We start from the raw sequence: 18,475 nt of genomic DNA on the forward strand, positions 1-18,475 counted from the left end.
TCCTTACTGAGCGTAGCGGTCCTCTTAGGATGCTGAACGACTCTTAGGTGCTGAAGTATAAAGGGCTGCAACCCATACTAAAGGACCTCATCACAACCTTTAACCTCGGCGCTTCTCAAGAAAGAATTGACCACCCGCCAAATCAACAAGGATGTGGAAGGCTTCTTAGCCGACCGTACAACCCATAAAAAGTATTCAAGAGAAAGGTTAAAAAGGTTATGGGATTATGGGAATGTAGTGGCTGAGCCCCCACCTACTACTGCATTCGTTGCTACGAATGGTCCCAGGGTGTAGCAGTTCTCGTAAAGAGACTGGACATCTTTGAGATAGAATGATGCGAACACTGACTTGCTTCTCCAATAGGTTGCATCCATAACACTCTGCAGAGAACGGTTCTGTTTGAAGGCCACTGAAGTAGCCACAGCTCTCACTTCATGTGTCCTTACCTTCAGCAAAGCAAGGTCTTCTTCCTTCAGATGAGAATGTGCTTCCCTAATCAGAAGCCTGACTTAGTAAGAAACTGAGTTCTTAGACATTGGAAGAGAAGGCTTCTTGATAGCACACCATAAGGCTTCTGATTGTCCTCGTAAAGGTTATGACCCTTTTTAGATAGTACCTAAGAGCTCTAACTGGGCAAAGTACTCTCTCCAGTTCGTTCCCCACCAAGTTGGACAGGCTTGGGATCTCGAACGACTTAGGCCAAGGACGTGAAGGAAGCTCGTTTTAGCAAAAAACCGAGCTGCAAGGAACATGTAGCCGTTTCAGATGTGAAAACTATGTTCCTGCTGAAGGCGTGGATCTCACTTACTCTTTTAGCTGTTGCCAAGCACACGAGGAAAAGAGTTTTTAATGTGAGGTCCTTAAAAGAGGCTGATTGGAGAGGTTCAAATCTTGATGACATAAGGAACCTTAGGACCACGTCTAGATTCCAGCCTGGAGTGGACAACCGACGTTCCTTTGAGGTCTCAAAAGACCTAAGGAGGTCCTGTAGATCTTTGTTGGTGGAAAGATCCAAGCCTCTGTGGCGGAAAACCGCTGCCAACATACTTCTGTAACCCTTGATCGTAGGAGCTGAAAGGGATCTTACGTTCCTTAGATGTAACAGGAAGTCAGCAATCTGAGGTACAGTGGTACTGGTTGAGGAAACTGCATTGGCCTTGTACCAGCTTCGGAAGACTTCCCATTTAGACTGATAGACTCTGAGAGTGGATGTCCTCCTTGCTCTGGCAATCGCTCTGGCTGCCTCCTTCGAAAAGCCTCTAGCTCTTGAGAGTCTTTCGATAGTCTGAAGGCAGTCAGACGAAGAGCGTGGAGGTTTGGGTGTACCTTCTTTACGTGAGGTTGACGTAGAAGGTCCACTCCTAGAGGAAGAGTCCTGGGAATGTCGACCAGCCATTGCAGTACCTCTATGAACCATTCTCTCGCGGGCCAGAGGGGAGCAACCAACGTCAGCCGTGTCCCTTTGCGAGAGGCGAACTTCTGAAGTACCCTGTTGACAATCTTGAACGGCGGGAATGCATACAGGTCGAGATGGGACCAATCCAGCAGAAAAGCATCCACGTGAACTGCTGCTGGGTCTGGAATCGGAGAACAATACAACGGGAGCCTCTAGGTTATCGAGGTAGCGAACAGATCTATGGTTGGCTGACCCCACAGGGCCCAAAGTCTGCTGCAAACATTCTTGTGAAGGGTCCACTCTGTGGGGATGACCTGACCATTCCGGCTGAGGCGATCTGCCATGACATTCATATCGCCCTGAATGAACCTCGTTACCAGCGTGAGCTTTCGATCTTTTGACCAGATGAGGAGGTCCCTTGCGATCTAGAACAACTTCCTCGAATGAGTCCCTCCCTGCTTGGAGATGTAAGCCAAGGCTGTGGTGTTGTCGGAGTCCACCTCCACCACCTTAAGCTGGAGGGACTTGAAGTTTATCAAGGCCAGATGAACCGCCAACAGCTCCTTGCAATTGATGTGAAGTGTCCTTTGCTCCTGATTCCATGTTCCCAAGCATTCCTGTCCGTCCAAAGTCGCACCCCAGCCCGTGTCTGATGCGTCCGAGAAGAGACGGCGGTCGGGTTTCTGAACAGCCAAAGGTAGACCTTCCTTGAGAAGAAAGCTGTTCTTTCACCACGTTAGAGTAGACCTCATCTCTTCGGAAACAGGAACTAAGACCGTCTCTAGCGTCATGTCCTTTATCCAGTGAGCAGCTAGATGATACTGAAGGGGGCGGAGGTGGAGTCTCCCTAACTCGATGAACAGGGCCAGCGATGAAAGTGTCCCTGTTAGACTCATCCACTACCTGACTGAGCATAGGTTCCTTCTCAGCATGCTCTGGATGCATTCTAGGGCTTGGTAGATCCTTGGGGCCGACGGAAAAGCCCGAAAAGCTCGACTCTGAAGCTCCATACCCAGGTAGACAATGGTCTGGGATGGGACGAGCTGGGACTCCTCTAAATTGACCAGGAGGCCCAGTTCCTTGGTCAGATCCATAGTCCATCTGAGATTCTCCAGACAGCGACGACTTGTGGGAGCTCTTAAAAGCCAGTCGTCTGACGGAGCCGGACACAAGATCATGGTACTGCTGCACAGTCTGTGAACTGTCAACCATGGGGAAGCGAGGAAGTACAGCGACAACCCGAAACTGTCTAGACTGTCTGGGTAGTACAGACAACTCCTTATCGGGTTGCTGAGGTTGCCGCACTGCGTCACAACAAGTCACCTCTGCTGGTTGTTGAACGTCTTCCCAGTGACACACTGACTCCGTAAACAAAAATCCTCTAACAAGGACTAAGCTTGGACTGCATGTCTTGCAACAAAGCTCAAGGTCTATGGGAGCAGGTGTGGCAACAGACGGGGTTAGCGACTGAAGCGGAACCATTACCCTCCCTGGAAGCATGTTATGCTTAAATAAAAGTCCATAGGAGGCTAAGCAGCTTAAGGCTCCTCTCCAAATGACAGAGTCCTCAAGGGAATATCAGAAGGAGGGAGAATAGCACTTTCTCATCTACAGGAACCATATCCGAGAAAAGCTAAGTTCTCTCAGTGAGGGTTTCACTGGTGCAAAAGCAGCAGACCAGAAGGCAACGTTATGAAACTGCTTGACAGTCTTGTGAGTTGGCAACAACCAAAGATGTGTGATTGAGGAGCATGCGGTAAGGTATGCAGAGCATGCTGTAAGGTATGCAGAGCATGCTGTAAGGTATGCAGAGCATGCTGTAAGCAGAGCATGCTGTAAGGAATGCAGAGCATGTTGTAAGGTATGCAGAGCATGCTGTATGCAGAGCATGCTGTAAGGTATGCAGAGCATGTTGCATGGCATGCGGCTTAAGCTGCATGGGATGAGGCTCATGCTGCATGGGATGAGGCTCATGCTGCATGGGATGAGGCTCATGCTGCATGGGATGAGGCTCCTGCCGCATGGGTTGAGGAGGATGCCGCATAGCATGAGGCTCCTGCCTCATGGGTTGAGGAGGTTGCCGCATAGCATGAGGCTCCTGCCTCATGGGTTGAGGAGGATGCCGCATAGCATGAGGCTCCTGCCTCATGGGTTGAGGAGGATGCCGCATAGCATGAGGCTCCTGCCTCATGGGTTGAGGAGGATGCCGCATAGCATGAGGCTCCTGCCTCAAGGGTTGAGGAGGTTGCCGCATAGCATGAGGCTCCTGCCTCATGGGTTGAGGAGGATGCCGCATAGCATGAGGCTCCTGCCTCATGGGTTGAGGAGGATGCCGCATAGCATGAGGCTCCTGCCTCATGGGTTGAGGAGGTTGCCGCATAGCATGAGGCTCCTGCCTCATGGGTTGAGGAGGATGCCGCATAGCATGAGGCTCCTACCTCATGGGTTGAGGAGGTTGCCGCATAGTGCTGGAACCCGGCAACTCCCGATGCGGCAGCTCACGCATGAAAGCAGGAGGCGCAGCAAGAACATGCGTCTGGCAGGGTGGACTGCGCATCGGAGGTGGAGCTCTCACAGGTGGAGGGTGGGAGCAGGCAGCCGCAGTATCTGCTGAGCGCACAACCTCGGCGGGTTGTAGGTTAACAGGCTGCATTGTCAACCTTCCAGCATGATACTCCTGTATGAAGGAGCAAGCTGAGACTGTATAGTCTGCAGCATGGACCACTAGGGTCTATGAAAGACAACAACAAACGGAGCTACTGTCCGTTGTGACTGAGGGTCTAAAACAGCTGGTGCGGCAACAGACGGAGTTACTGCCTGTTGCGGTACCACCTTGCCTCTCTGGGAGGTGTGCAGTTGTCGTACTGCAGCAAGTCCTAACTGACCCAGTGGCTACACCTAGGCCGTTGGACTTGCGCGGAAGGGACCGACTTGCACTTAAAAGCTGCAAGATTTGGTCCATGGTTTCTGCGAGAAACCTCTTCCGCAGACGAGGAATAAATGGGCTCTCTCGTCTTTGTGTGGGTGGGGTGATCACGTCGGCAACGTGTGTAGATACACCCGAAACCACGGAGGGAAACGTCTGTTCGTCGATCAAGGCCTGATGAACCCATAAGTCCTTCGACATTACTTCTCCCCTGGGCTTGGGAGCTTGTAAGAGGTCCCAGACTAGGCGAACAACTGGCACGAACAGACGAACCCTCGAACGCAACACTGTAACACCGCGTAAAGCCTGGGAACAAGAATAAAACTCTAGAAACGTTTTACCTTCTTCCCCTAAAGAGACTAGGGAGAAGAGCAAAAACGATAACGTTACCCGCTTGAACGAAACGTTTATCCTCCTCTCTCTCCCTCCGTCTCTATCTCTCTCTCTCTCTCTCTTGACTTAGAACCTGAGAGATGAGCCCAATTATATATATCGTTAAAACATATTATTTGTTAAAGGAAAAAACTGAAAGGTTTCCCAAATAAAAAGTTCCTTTATTAGAATTAAAACCATTTAAGCTAAGAAAGAATGAACAAAACGCTAGAATCGGTTTACTCTTACTGCAACGTGAAACCGTGAATACTCTCTCTCTATCGTAACGATAGAGCGCAAGTTGAACGTTCTGAACGTCAACAACTGCGGAGACAAAACAAAACGTTAGTTCAACTTTGAAAACAGTACGAGACTATCAAAGAAATTCTTAACAGGAAAAACGATATGACGGGCTCAATGTTAATTAACTTCGGTTCCAAGTAATGACCGCCTACTATTAGGAAAGGTCGCATATAAACAAACATAAAAATTAATCTTTATAAGTTTATAATAAAAGGAAGTTAATCGAAGAGGCCTATAAAAGGCGGAGAGATATAAAATAAATCTATAACTTTGTTAAGCAAAATTAAGAAAGAGAGTCTATACTCTCTTCGACACCAACACTTCCGTCTAAGGGAAGGGTCGGCCATTTAAAAGTGAAAGAGAGTTCATACTCTCTTCGTCACCATAATTAAATTAAATTAATTCCAAAAGCTTGGTAAGCTAATGATAAAGCTTCCTGAATAGCGAAGGCTAAACTCTAGAGCAAATACATCACCAAATCGTGAACAATAACTCCAGAATCAACAGCGTATCCAAGTAGGTCTAGCCGGTGGCACGACAGAGGAAAAATTGAGTTCTTGTTGACAAGAAGTACTTGAGTACCTGCTCACAGATGGCGCTGTTGTGTACACCCCCACCTGTATAGCGATCGCTGGCGTATCCCGACCGTAGATTTCTGTCGGGCAACAGAGTTGACAGCTACATGATCATCGGGTAAGATTAATATTGAAAAATATCATATTATAAAATGCTTATCAACGATGATCATAGCTACCAAAGACACTAAAGACCGAGGAAACAGAATGTACAAAATTCTTCTCACCTTTGTGTCTCTTCTTTTTCCTCTTTTCCTCGTCCAGATGTTGCTGAGCGGCTTTTACAACGAGCGACACTACGGTCACAGACATGAGGTGTATGTCTGTGTGATCTGAACTTAAGATTTGTCTGTCAACAAAGAAGAAATTTATATTAAAGACAAAGAAACATTTTATCATCACGCCAGTATATCTAGGGATAACATAGGTTATCAAATGATGCTATGAATATTATTACTAAAATCAGATTGATATAAATAGGGTTTCATTTCTAGACTACTAACCCTTGCTACAAGAATTCATACTGAAATTATTCAAAAAAGTATAAGAAAAATCACAATTGTTGGCAATGAGTAATATGCAGTTCCTTAGCACCATCTACAACACACCAAATAAGGCATACTGTAAATGCTGCCATGGAAAAATAAACGGGGCATTTGAAACGCTTCATCCTACATACATACATACATATACCAAGGCACTTCCCCCAATTTTGGGGGTAGCCGACATCAACAAAGAAACAAAACAAAAAGGGGACCTCTACTCTCTACGTTCCTCCCAGCCTAACAAGGGACTCAACCGAGTTCAGCTGGTACTGCTAGGGTGCCACAGCCCACCCTCCCACATTATCCACCACAGATGAAGCTTCATAATGCTGAATCCCCTAGAAGCGGAAAATTGAGGGCAATCCATACGCTTCAAACGTACCTATGCATAACCGTTGCTATCTCGGTAGAAAGACTAGCATTTGGACCAATAACTTTGACAGTCCATGGGGAAGACAGAAGAGTTTCTAGAGCGCGTAGGCACACCCCGGTGCGTTCGGGGTCGTCGTTGCTCTGGGGACTACAGAGCCATTCTAAACAAATACCTGCAAAGGAAATCATCATGATATTAACCCTTTTACCCCCAAAGGACGTACTGGTACGGTTCACAAAACCCATCCCTTTACCCCCATGGACGTACCGGTACGTCCTTGCAAAAAAATGCTATAAAAAAAATTTTTTTTTCATATTTTTTATAATTTTTTGAGAAAATTCAGGCATTTTCCAAGAGAATGAGACCAACCTGGCCTCTCTATGACAAAAATTAAGGCTGTTAGAGTAATTTAAAAAAAAATATATTGCAAAATGTGCTGGGAAAAAAATAACCCCCTGGGGCCCTGGGGGTTAAGGGTTGGAAATTTCCAAAGAGCCTGGGGGTAAAAGGGTTAATAAGTACTTCGGTAACACACGACACAAACTGCGATTCTCTTCAACTTTGAAGAATACTTATAAAATAGTAAATGAATTTGATTAGAACTGTTATGAAGAGAATAAGTTCTATACATCATAATTCTATTTTAAAATGCTATAGATTTATGGAATTTTCTCTATTCAAAATATATTTTGAATACAATATTGTTTTCTCTTTAGTCTTTCTATTATTTGTCAAAGATGAATAATACAAAGAACAAGAATGACCCGACACAGCAAACTTCCAAAGGTGCATTTTAGCTAACAATTTAAATGAAATGTCTAACGATAATTAAAAAAAATGTACTCACCTAAGAGCAAATAAAATCGTTCATTATTTATACTTTCAGGAGTCTTGGTCGCCGTCGTGTTAGTCTGGGGTAAAGACGAGGAGTTGGCAGTGTCGCACTCTTCATTGTCCATTTCTCCCACTTTGTCAAAGCCCCCGGCACTGAGCCACAGTGCGGCAGCGTACAGGAGGGGCGGCCACGCGCTTCTGTAATACGGCCTGACTCCATCGACGCTCTCGTTGGAATAGAAGGCTCCTCCGTCGTGTGGTAACTGACTAGAAAACTCTGGAAATAGAAGAAAGTTTATGAAAAATATACCACAAACAACATGCAAACGATTATGACCTGTCTCCTTTTTGTTTCTGTTTCATTTGTTGATGTCGGCTACCCCCCAAAATTGGGGGAAATGCCTTGGTATATGTATGTATGTATATATAGAAGACTGAATAAAAGTGAGACTCCAAAGTATAGATTGAATACACATGACTAGAAAACTCTGGAAAACAAAATGATTATGAAAAATATAGCAGGAACGACATGCAAAATACTATGACCTGTCTTCATTGTTTGTATATTTTTACCTTTTTCATATATAGAAAATTGAATACATTTAGCAATGAATAAGAGTGAGACTCCAAAGTAGAGATTGAATAAAGTTCACTATGTATAACAGTGAGATCCCAAAGCCAATAAAGATATTGTTTACTTGAGGACTCTACAAAACAAAATCACCCCTTACCAGGAGGCAAGGAAAGGAGAGCGTGGTCCTTGAGAGCCGCAAGCCAAGACTTGGATAACGCCAACAACTCCGGCTGTACCAGACTGAGCAGGCTCTCCTCCGAAGACTGGGAGTCCGTTTCAGACTCCGGCCTGTCGTCTTCAGCAAGATTGCTGTTTTCGATGCTTCCGACCGCACCTTTCAGGGCAACGGCATAGACCTGTAAAATGCAAAGGGTTTTGGTTCTTTTTCTAATTGGAGTGTGTGTGATTCATCTTATTGTATAAGATACTTAACCTAATGGAGTCTTTAACATAATTAACACATTTCTCTGAACACAAACCTTAAATGCAAGTGCTGTATTGTTCAGTACAATCCACTGTAACTTATTGAACCTATTCCACTACCTAAATCTTCCATGCCAGCCGCCACAAATCTGTCTATGAATGTAATCAATGAGCTGGTTAAATTACTTATATGATTATTGGCAAAGGTCACTTCAATATAAACAGATAATTACAGATTTCTACTGTCCAAAGGTTGGCTCATAAGAAATGTACCAGAATTAGCAAAAGATGAGAGACAGGGAACAATGCGGGTAGTGTTTAAAAGGCTACCTTTAAGACCCTTTTATAGGACGTACCCCAACAAAAGATTCAATTAATAAAGTTATGAAATATTAAAGCAGAATATGAACATTAGCAATATCATGGGGGATAATTGATTAATGTTTCAACTACTGTATTCTCTTACTGTTCAATCCACATGAGATAGGCTGAGAAGAACTATGTAAGGGCCTTCAACCCACATCATGGACCTAAGTCCAGGTTTGTCTTTATAATAATTTTAACACCTTTGTACCCTTTCTACATTTGTAATACCTGCTTTTTCTGTATTCTTTCAAATAATGATCTCATCAATTTACTCCTTTTTCATCTCTTCACTTATCGATATTATTATTATTATTATAATTATTATTATTAATACTAGCTAAGCTACAAACCTATTTAGAAAAGCAGGTTTCTATAAGCCCGATGGCTCCAACAGGGAAAATATCCCAGTGAGGAACAGTGTGCCCGAGTGTACCCTCAAGCAAGAGAACTCTACCCCAAGACAGTAGAAGACCATGGTAAAGAGGCTATGGCACTACTCAAGACTAGAGAACAATGGTTGATTTTGATCCAGGAGCTGACGTAGCCAACAGTTTCAAACAGCTTACCTCGGCCCAGGCTTTTAGGATGGCGAGCTTTTCCAGCGTCGAGGCACTCTCGTTGTACAGCCCCTTCGTGTTACCCTTGTTCAACTTGGCTAGCGATGACACTAGCAACTGGTGGACTCGCCGAAGGTCGTTCAGGTCTCTGGCGACGCCTGAAATTAAATGATGTTTCAAATCTCTTGGAATTTCAAATGTGTACAACAATAACATCATATTCCTCAACTGTCTATTCTAGTCTGAGTAAAGCTCTGTCAGTGATTTTAGCAATCGGAGAGCGTTGTAAACTTTATAGCTCAGTGGTTCCCAACCTGGGGGAAATTTGAAGCTTCCAGGGGGGAAATAATTACACAACCTACTAACTAAAACAAGCGGAAAATGTCCACATAGTACGTGCGGTAATTTGTTGTTAGCCATTCAATTGTGATATGATCATATCATATTTCTCACTGTCATGATATTCAAGGGGAAAATTGGAATGTCATGCCCATTTCTGAGGCAGGCGAGTGGGCAAGAGGGCTGGGCGGGGCATGAAGGGGGAAATCTGGATGGTTGAACTGGGTGCAGGGGGGAAATGACAGAAAAAAGGTTGGGAACCACTGTTATAGAGGCTAAGCAAATATCTGGCAGTTATTTTAGCCTTCTGAAAAGGTTTGCTTTCAGTCTGATAATTTGTCTAACATTCATGAGGTATCCTAAATATGCATCATGAATTTCTATATTGATTTGTGAAAAATACAATACTTTAATATAACTTGCCTGAACAAATCCAAGCACTACAGACTTCGCAAGCCCTGGCTGTAACGTGAGAAGCCGTTTCAGGGGCGAACGCTGGTCTTAGTGCGGCACCAACCTATTAAAGAAAAATTTATAAGATTTGTAATAAAAGATACCACAAATTTTTAAGTAATTTGTATTTTTCCTAACATACTTACCTAGAACCACTTTCTTAGGAGTTACTGGTAACTCTTTCGCAACCGACCAGAATTTTGTGTAGTTTACCCCATTCCCATTTTCTATGGGTGACCTCAGGCGGAGATATTAGATATATTCTTTATAATAATAAAATTACTTATTAATGTGACTACCTCCCATTTATGCTGCTGACTATACAGATATTTTTAGCACAAGATCTACATATGGACTTAGTTGCACAGAAAAATACCTTGGCTCGCAACCACAAATTTGGCCGCACAGACATAGTGGTGCGGCCATATGTACATAGTTACATTCGAATCGGCGAAAATACATGGTGGCATCGTAAGAAAGAAGTCAAATATCTTCCAGTAATGGTTGAAATCATTATCATCCATATTGGGGGAAAATAAAATCCTTACAAGCGATCTTATCAAAAAGATAAATATATCAGAAAGTATTTAAACATCAAAAGGGGGTAATTAATTAATTCTTATTATATAAGGATAATGTTACAATAATATAAGTAATATAGTATAGTCTAAATTTTATAATACATAAGACAAACTATGATAATTAAAGTTCTCAGACTATACTATGAAAATGACTTAAGAAAGAACAATACATATTCTACCAATCAAGATAGAAATATCTCTGAAGTCTAAAACAACAATCTTAAAACAGGGGACACAAAAAAAGTTACCCACAAGATGAAACCATTGTGAAGTATAGTGATTTAAAAAAAATACATAGTACACTGTAAATTCTGTATCTACAGGAGACCAAAGCAAAGGTGGATGGACTGTATCAAGGATGACCTTCGATCAAAGGGATTAACCGGTGATGAAGTGTGGGACAGAGGTAGATGGAGAACGCTGGCCAGAAACATCGACCCCACATAAAAGTGGGAAAAGATGCAGACAAAGAAGAAGATAACAAAATATCATTACCAATTTTGTTTCTAAGCAATTTTAAAAAGATGCTGCATTAACATTAACCAACCTGAGCCTGATATTGTTCCAAAATGACGTGGCCTGGAAACTCGGGCTCTGGAATGTGGGAGAACTTCTCGATGACAAAGTGCAAGATGTGGAGACCTTCCAATCGCAGGTCGTCGCTGTCGCTGGTCGCCCCCATGAAGCCCATCCTGACGACTTCGCTCAGATGTAATACCAAGTAATCACCTGCAAAACGGATACGAGAGTAAATCCCTTGACCGACTTTTTTTTATTACAGGATTAGCTTGATTTGAGCAGCTTTGCCTATGCTGATCTCTATACCGCAAAAACCTTAAGTAAGGATGTAGGACTCAGATTCAACAAGGATCTATAATGCGATTTTTCCTAGGGAACACATCCAAAATCGTCATCCTTTTCCCAACTTTAGCTAGTGAGTCGATCCAAAATATTTATACTTTTCCCAAGTTTTTCTAACAAATAGATCCAGAATATTTCAACTTTTTCCTAACTTTTGCTAGCAAATAGATCCAGAATATTTCAACTTTTTCCTAACTTTTGCTAGCAAATAGATCCAGAATATTTCAACTTTTTCCTAACTTTTGCTAGCAAATAGATCCAGAATATTTCAACTTTTTCCTAACTTTTGCTAGCAAATAGATCCAGAATATTTCAACTTTTTCCTAACTTTTGCCAGCAAATATATCAAATATATTTATACTTTTTCCTAACTTTTGCTTGCAAATGTATCCAAAATACTTATATTTTTTCCTTACTTTTCTTAGTGAATACTATAGATACAAAATACTTATACTTTTCCTACCTTTTGTTGGCAAATATATCCAAAATATTTATATTTTTTTCCTAACTTTTGCTAGCAAATACAGTATATCCAAAACATTTATTACTTTCTCATAACTTTTGTTGGCAAACATATCCAAAATATTTAATCTTTTTCTTATGTACTGATATTTCTTTCATTACTAATGCTCAGTCAATACAGTACATGATGTTGCTAGCTCTCACATCATAAAAAATAAGGGAATTGTTTATTTTTGACTTAATGTATCAGAATACATACATACATACATATACCAAGGCCCTTCCCCCAATTTTGGGGGGTAGCTGACATCAACAAAGAAACAAAAACAAAAAGGGGACCTCTACTCTCTACGTTCCTCCCAGCCTGACAAGGGACTCAACCGAGTTCAGCTGGTACTGCTAGGGTGCCACAGCCCACCCTCCCACATTATCCACCACAGATGAAGCTTCATAATGCTGAATCCCCTACTGCTGCTACCTCCGCGGTCATCTAAGGCCTCGGAGGCAGCAGCAGGGCCTACCGGAACTGCGTCACAATCGCTCGCCATTCATTCCTATTTCTAGCACGCTCTCTTGCCTCTCTCACATCTATCGGAATAAAACCCTTCAAATGTTTCCAACAATCTTTCCCATTGACCTTTCATCTTCGTCGTCTGCATCTCCCGAGCCAGGGCGAGGTCGAAGTGCGCCCGATTATTCTCGCACTCTTGTATGATCTTCGCTATGCAGTGCGCCGCAAAGACTCGGGTGGTCCAGCGAGGGGGTATGCTCGGGTGAGGGTCGGGTTCGCCTCCCGTGTGGATTTGTACTTCGTCGTCTTCCCCTTCGCCGTCCCCGGCCTCGCCGCTGCCGTCGGCCGTGCTGCTTTCTGGAAACGAAGAGGACCATGAAGTAGCTTCAGCAAAGAGCTGAGTCAGCAGAACAGATAAAATTATGCAGTTAGGACTGAAGGAACACTTCAGAGAATCAGTAACCAACTAAAAGACAGGAAAAATATATTCATCCACTCAACAAAAATAGTATACTCTTATACTCAATACTACAATCACTCATTTGGGGAGATTGTGGGCCATACCCTGCCGCGCTGGCCCATAGCGAGTTGGCAGGGGAAGAGATAGCAAGAAGTAAAGTTTGATAAGGGATTGGACAGAAAATATAGGGGGATGAAAGAAATGAGGGGACAGTATGAGAGAAAAGAATTGACTCCGGACCGAAGGGTCATCAAAACCCTTTAGATATTGTCTACTTATAATACAGACAATATCCCCGTACGGGGATACTCAATACAGTATGATTCCTCAACTCAAACAATGAACTAAAATAATCGTACCCGATGCACTCGTCAAAACTTCGCGACAGAGCGTGAGCCAGAGATTGAGATGTGACGTAGCCAGGGCCTGCAGCATCGACGTTAAGGTGTGATGAACGTTTTGAACTAAAACACGGTCAGTCTCGCTGTCCAGAAGACCGAACAGCAGACCTGGAAGCCCAGTTTCTGTCATCGCCAAACCTGTAACAGGAAGTAAATCTTAATTTACAACGATTTGGATACATCACTGCAGACATAAACCTAGGTACAAAAACTACATTTGATCCCAAAAGAGCTTAGGAAATATTTTCTCAACATTATGGTGATTTTAACAAAGATTCCAAGAGTGATATTTAAAACCTGCTTGGGATTAATCCTCGTTACTACTCAGAAGTTCCTCGTGTTGATATAATAAAATTAGACACGAACAATACCATACAATTCTGATCATGGCTGATTTCTTTCCCCAGTTTTTACTATAACGTAAACTTCTTATACAAGAACATTAGATTGGACCAGTCCCTTATCGCAAGAAAACTACTTCCAACCTTAAAAGACAACTACTGTATCTACCTTGGTCATTGTCTTCATTCCCCTGAGCAAAGTTCAATGCATGCTCACAAACTTCCCACGCCTCACGCTGCGATAGCTGTCTGAGGCAAGCGACGGCAGCTCGCCGGAGGAGCAGGTGATTACAACTTAGCTTTCTCTGTTGAAAAAGGGGGACTTATTAAACAGGAATTAATTACTTTACCAACTGCATAATCAAAATACTAAAAGAGGACATCATGGAATAAAGCGACTGATAGTAGACAACATAAGAACATTGCTGGAAACTTCACTTACCACCAACATTGGCACCAAAGATGAAAGGTTGACATGTCTCGGGGCGAACATGTGCATCTGTTGAAGACACGCAATGGCTTCTGCCTGCACCAGAGGCTCTGGGTGCTCCTGAACTAGCCCGCACCCACAGAGGAGAGACCATCTCACCATCGCAATGCTGCTACTTGTGCCTGAAACGATGTCGGTATTATCACTATGATGAAGTGCTATTATTTAATGAAATTGTGACACTGTAAATTTCTCAAAATGTTTTTAGTAAAATTACATCATAAAAACAATTTCTTATGAGTTGTGCCTAAAATGGTTCAATATTTTGTATGATGTTACTTTAACTGTCAAAAATAGAAGCCTATTATCATCTCAAGGCCTTCAATTTTATGTCAAAACACTGCAAAACTAAAGTGAATTCCATGAGAATAATATACAATTTTCTAAATCAAAAAAACTCTTTCTTATTCAAGTTTTTAAGAAGATTACCAATACTCTGTCGGGCGGTTAATTAAAATTACTGTAATATTCAATAGAGGTACACCATTCCTTGAATGACCAGATGATAGTTTAAAAAATGCTAAAAAAGAACTTCATGACTTGGTTATGAATAGTTCAACATCATCTTTTCTGTACAATATGATAAGGTCAGTGATAAATTATTATATCAGCTGACTGGTTACCTTAATATATATAGCTTTTTTGTGATAGACAAGATAAATTTGCTCTGCTCCAAGTTGAAAATCTGAATATTTCAAATTAGTATTTATTACACAAGGATAATTGAATTCTGAACATGGATGTTGGTGGCTTGTTACACAAAATCAAAACCCTCTTTGCTTATCCTACTTCATCCAACTAAAGTATATTTATGTATTTAGATGAAGCTTCATAATGGTGGAGGGTGGGCTGTGGCACCCTAGCAGTACCAGCCGAACTCGGTTGAGTCCCTTGTCAGGCTGGGAGGAACGTAGAGATGAGAGGTCCCCTTTTTTGTTTCATTTGTTTGATGTCGGCTACCCCCCAAAATTGGGGGAAGTGCCTTTGTATATGTATATATGATGTATTTAGCAAAGATTAGAGACTTTTATGATTTGGAACAGAATGGAATTCAGGTGGAAAGTGTACGAAAACAAAACAAAAAATCTAAAACAAGTGTCCCATGTTTACCACACGGATCAAACACTTACCCTGAAGTTCTGGTCCAACAGTTGTGATAAGGGCTTGAAGACATTTCCCTATACACTGGTGGACCTCCACGGTGTGCAGTGGGACAGCGAGTAGGAGCTCCAAGAGCAGAGACAGCGAGGGCTCGACGTAAGTGCGGAACATGGGGCCTCCGGAGTCGGCGATCAGAGACAGAGCATGTAGAGCCCAAACCTGTGAAAATCTTAATATTTTTATATACGGCCCCATAAAATAATGTAAAACTGTATAGGACCCTATCAGGCACTATCATTGATCCTCAAACTTTGAACAAAACTATTTTATCTTAAATCTATCTAGGATATATATTTATGCCTGTTGATTTAGTTTTGTTAATATTTTTCCTTTTACATCCAAAAATCTTATCTAACCCTCAAACTTAGAACAAAACTACTTTGTCTTAAATCTATTTAGTGCATATATTTAAGTATGTAGATTTAGTTTTGTTAATATTTTTCCCTTTTACATCCAAAAAACCTATCCTCTTAACCAACACACAAGCTGAAAAGAAAAAGCAGAAAATTAAAGGCTGTCGGCTGTCACGAGGGCGATGAGCAGACACGTCTGATCACCGCCGAGCCAAAAGTGAAGTGAAGCAAGTCACCGGTGTGTGGAGGGGGGTAGGGGTAGCAAGCTACCCTTCCCCACCCCCCGCTAACTAGCGCGGGGGTAATTAACCCTCGTTAAAACTATTGGCTCGTCATTTCAGCTGCGCTAAAGGGTAAACCCTCTGTAAATAGCGTGGTTTGTATTTCGGTTACGGAACAAAATAACATTTGTACATTTATAATAATAACAAACAACAACTGCAACACGAAATAAAAACTTCAATCCCTTCGCATCCACAGTTCAGAAAACTTGCCTGAACAAGCGGCGAGGTGGTATCTTTGGCGAGAGCTAACAAAATGCTAATGGAAGTACTGAGGTGCTGGCCGGATCCCATGCCTCCGACGTAGCGATGCAGGCAGCCCAGAGCCAGGGAGTGACCCGTGCGACTCACGGCGTCCCTGGCGACCTTCAGTTTGTCGAAGCTGTTCTGAGCCATCTCCGCTACGAATCTAGGGTCGCCGACTACTTGCGCCATGCGGCCGATGGCCTCGCCGGATGCGCACCGTAAGGTTGAATTGGGATGAGTTAAGCCACCCTGTGTATGAAAGACAAACTTATCCAGAGGGGGGTCTCTCTCTCTCTCTCTTTCTCTCTCTCTTATTGTCTGTCTTAGTTTAAAACGATAAAAGATACTTGTTAATAATCTCTCTCTCTCTCGCACATAAAGCATATCTCTCTCTCTCTCTCTCTCTCATTGTCTGTCTTAGTAAAAAAGACACGTGTTAATAATCTCTCTCTCTCTCTCTCTCTCTCATTGTCTGTCTTAGTTTAAAAAGATAAAGACACGTGTTAATAATCTCTCTCTCTCTCTCTCTCTCTCTCTCTCTCTCTCTCTCTCTCTCTCTCTCTCTCTCTCTCTCTCTCTCTCACATTAAACATTTCCATCACAGCCTTTCTTTTTTCAAGTGTAAGCAGCAGCAATAAACACAAAAGCTTTTCACGTAATATCACAAGAACGTTGATCTTATGAGCTTCGTCCCACAAACTCAAAAATCAAATAAGAAAAGAAGCCTTTCCCTTACCAAGAGCAAGGCCGTCGCTGCCTTCTTCACATCGTCCTGGCCAAAGGACGCCTTGTTGTCGCTGAGTCCCTTCAAGGCGCTCAAGACGGCCGTGAAAATATTCATCTGGACCGCTTCCTGGCGTTGACTTTTGGCTGCTCGGATCATATCGCCGAAGAGGTTGAGCATCTGGAAAGTAAATCAAATTTATTACTGCAAATATAGATTGAAATATATCAAAAGCTTGAAGATGAATATACTGAGATTGTGTAAAAAATAGAAGTTACAAGAAATATTAACAAGGAAATAAGGTTATAAGGCTGAAGGTATAAAGTAATTCAAGAATATTCAATAGAGTATAACCAGCTTGCAAGAGATATTGGAAAGGTAGAATTATTTTCCTAAAACATCAGTATATTTTAGGTTAAGTGGATTTATTTTCATGAAAGTATTTGCTCTAACAAATTATATCATTCCTAGGTTAGCCTCTTTCGATGTTTTCTTCCTTCCTTTATATAATATAACATACATACATACATACATATACCAAGGCACCTCCCCCAACTTTGGGGGGTAGCCGACATCAACAATGAAACAAAACAAAAAAGGGGACCTCTACTCTCTACATTCCTCCCAGCCTAACAAGGGACTCAACCGAGTTCAGCAATATAATAACCAAAGTAAATCTAATGACTCTGGCGGGAGAAATTTAAGCGACGATAACGTACCTTCAAACGATGCTTGTTTGCCACCAGAGGAAACATCTGACCGAACAGGATAACCGAAGCATCGATGACGGTCACTCCGAGCGGCAGGGGACCGGCTATGGTCTCTCCTTCGGGAAGCGGTCGATATAAGAACGTGGCGTCGTGTTCCAGGGCTCCGGAGCCACTGGCACTATTGGGCTGTAGCTAATAAAAAAAAAAAAAAATAAAGTCAAAGAGTAATGTTAATGATTACAAACTTATAAATAATTCTGTGGTGTCTTATGTAACTTGGCATTATTGTATTTACATTACAATCATCATTATCAATATCATTAACCCTTTTACCCCCAAAGGACGTACTGGTATGTTTCACAAAAGCCATCCCTTTACCCCCATGGACGTACCGGTACGTCCTTGCAAAAAATGCTATAAAAAATGTTTTTTTTTTCATATTTTTGATATTTTTTTGAAAAAATTCAGGCACTTTCCAAGAAAATGAGACCAACCTGACCTCTCTATGACAAAAATTAAGGCTGTTAGAGCAATTTAAAAAAAATATACTGCAAAATGTGCTGGGAAAAAAAATAACCCCCTGGGGGTTAAGGGTTGGAAATTTCCAAATAGCCTGGGGGTAAAAGGGTTAATAACATTTCTACTCTTAAAATTCATGAAAAGATTTGATGGTACCTAAATTAAAAATTGAGCCAATGAAAGTTTGCTAAGGTGGACAGGTAACTTGGAGGAAAAACACTAAATCGAAAAGTAAAAGGCAGAAGGCAATGACAATAGTTGGATCTGAATAGAAGAGTAAAAAAAAGGGGAAAAAAAAAGCCATATTACAGCCTGTGTACATTGGTAGCAATAGCACC

The 18,475-nt window shown here is 42.2% G+C and overlaps 1 protein-coding gene across 2 annotated transcripts in view; it reads right to left on the reverse strand.

Moving 5' to 3' along the window:
- Positions 1–18,475, reverse strand: part of LOC137626485 (HEAT repeat-containing protein 5B) — a 95,547-nt gene that overhangs the window by 28,291 nt on the left and 48,781 nt on the right. For both annotated transcript variants that reach the window (XM_068357507.1, XM_068357508.1), the window contains exons 15-29: positions 17,628–17,810; positions 16,921–17,088; positions 16,152–16,433; positions 15,274–15,463; positions 14,096–14,265; positions 13,823–13,958; positions 13,271–13,450; positions 12,578–12,808; positions 11,165–11,346; positions 10,007–10,100; positions 9,254–9,402; positions 8,056–8,254; positions 7,338–7,601; positions 6,500–6,662; positions 5,800–5,921 (exon numbers count right to left, since the gene is read on the reverse strand). In XM_068357507.1, the coding sequence (XP_068213608.1) occupies positions 5,800–5,921; positions 6,500–6,662; positions 7,338–7,601; positions 8,056–8,254; positions 9,254–9,402; positions 10,007–10,100; positions 11,165–11,346; positions 12,578–12,808; positions 13,271–13,450; positions 13,823–13,958; positions 14,096–14,265; positions 15,274–15,463; positions 16,152–16,433; positions 16,921–17,088; positions 17,628–17,810 (2,713 nt within the window). The remainder of the gene's footprint in view (positions 1–5,799; positions 5,922–6,499; positions 6,663–7,337; positions 7,602–8,055; positions 8,255–9,253; positions 9,403–10,006; positions 10,101–11,164; positions 11,347–12,577; positions 12,809–13,270; positions 13,451–13,822; positions 13,959–14,095; positions 14,266–15,273; positions 15,464–16,151; positions 16,434–16,920; positions 17,089–17,627; positions 17,811–18,475) is intronic.

This window comes from Palaemon carinicauda, chromosome 34, assembly GCF_036898095.1.
Source record: "Palaemon carinicauda isolate YSFRI2023 chromosome 34, ASM3689809v2, whole genome shotgun sequence".
NCBI classification, from domain to species: Eukaryota; Metazoa; Arthropoda; class Malacostraca; order Decapoda; family Palaemonidae; genus Palaemon; species Palaemon carinicauda.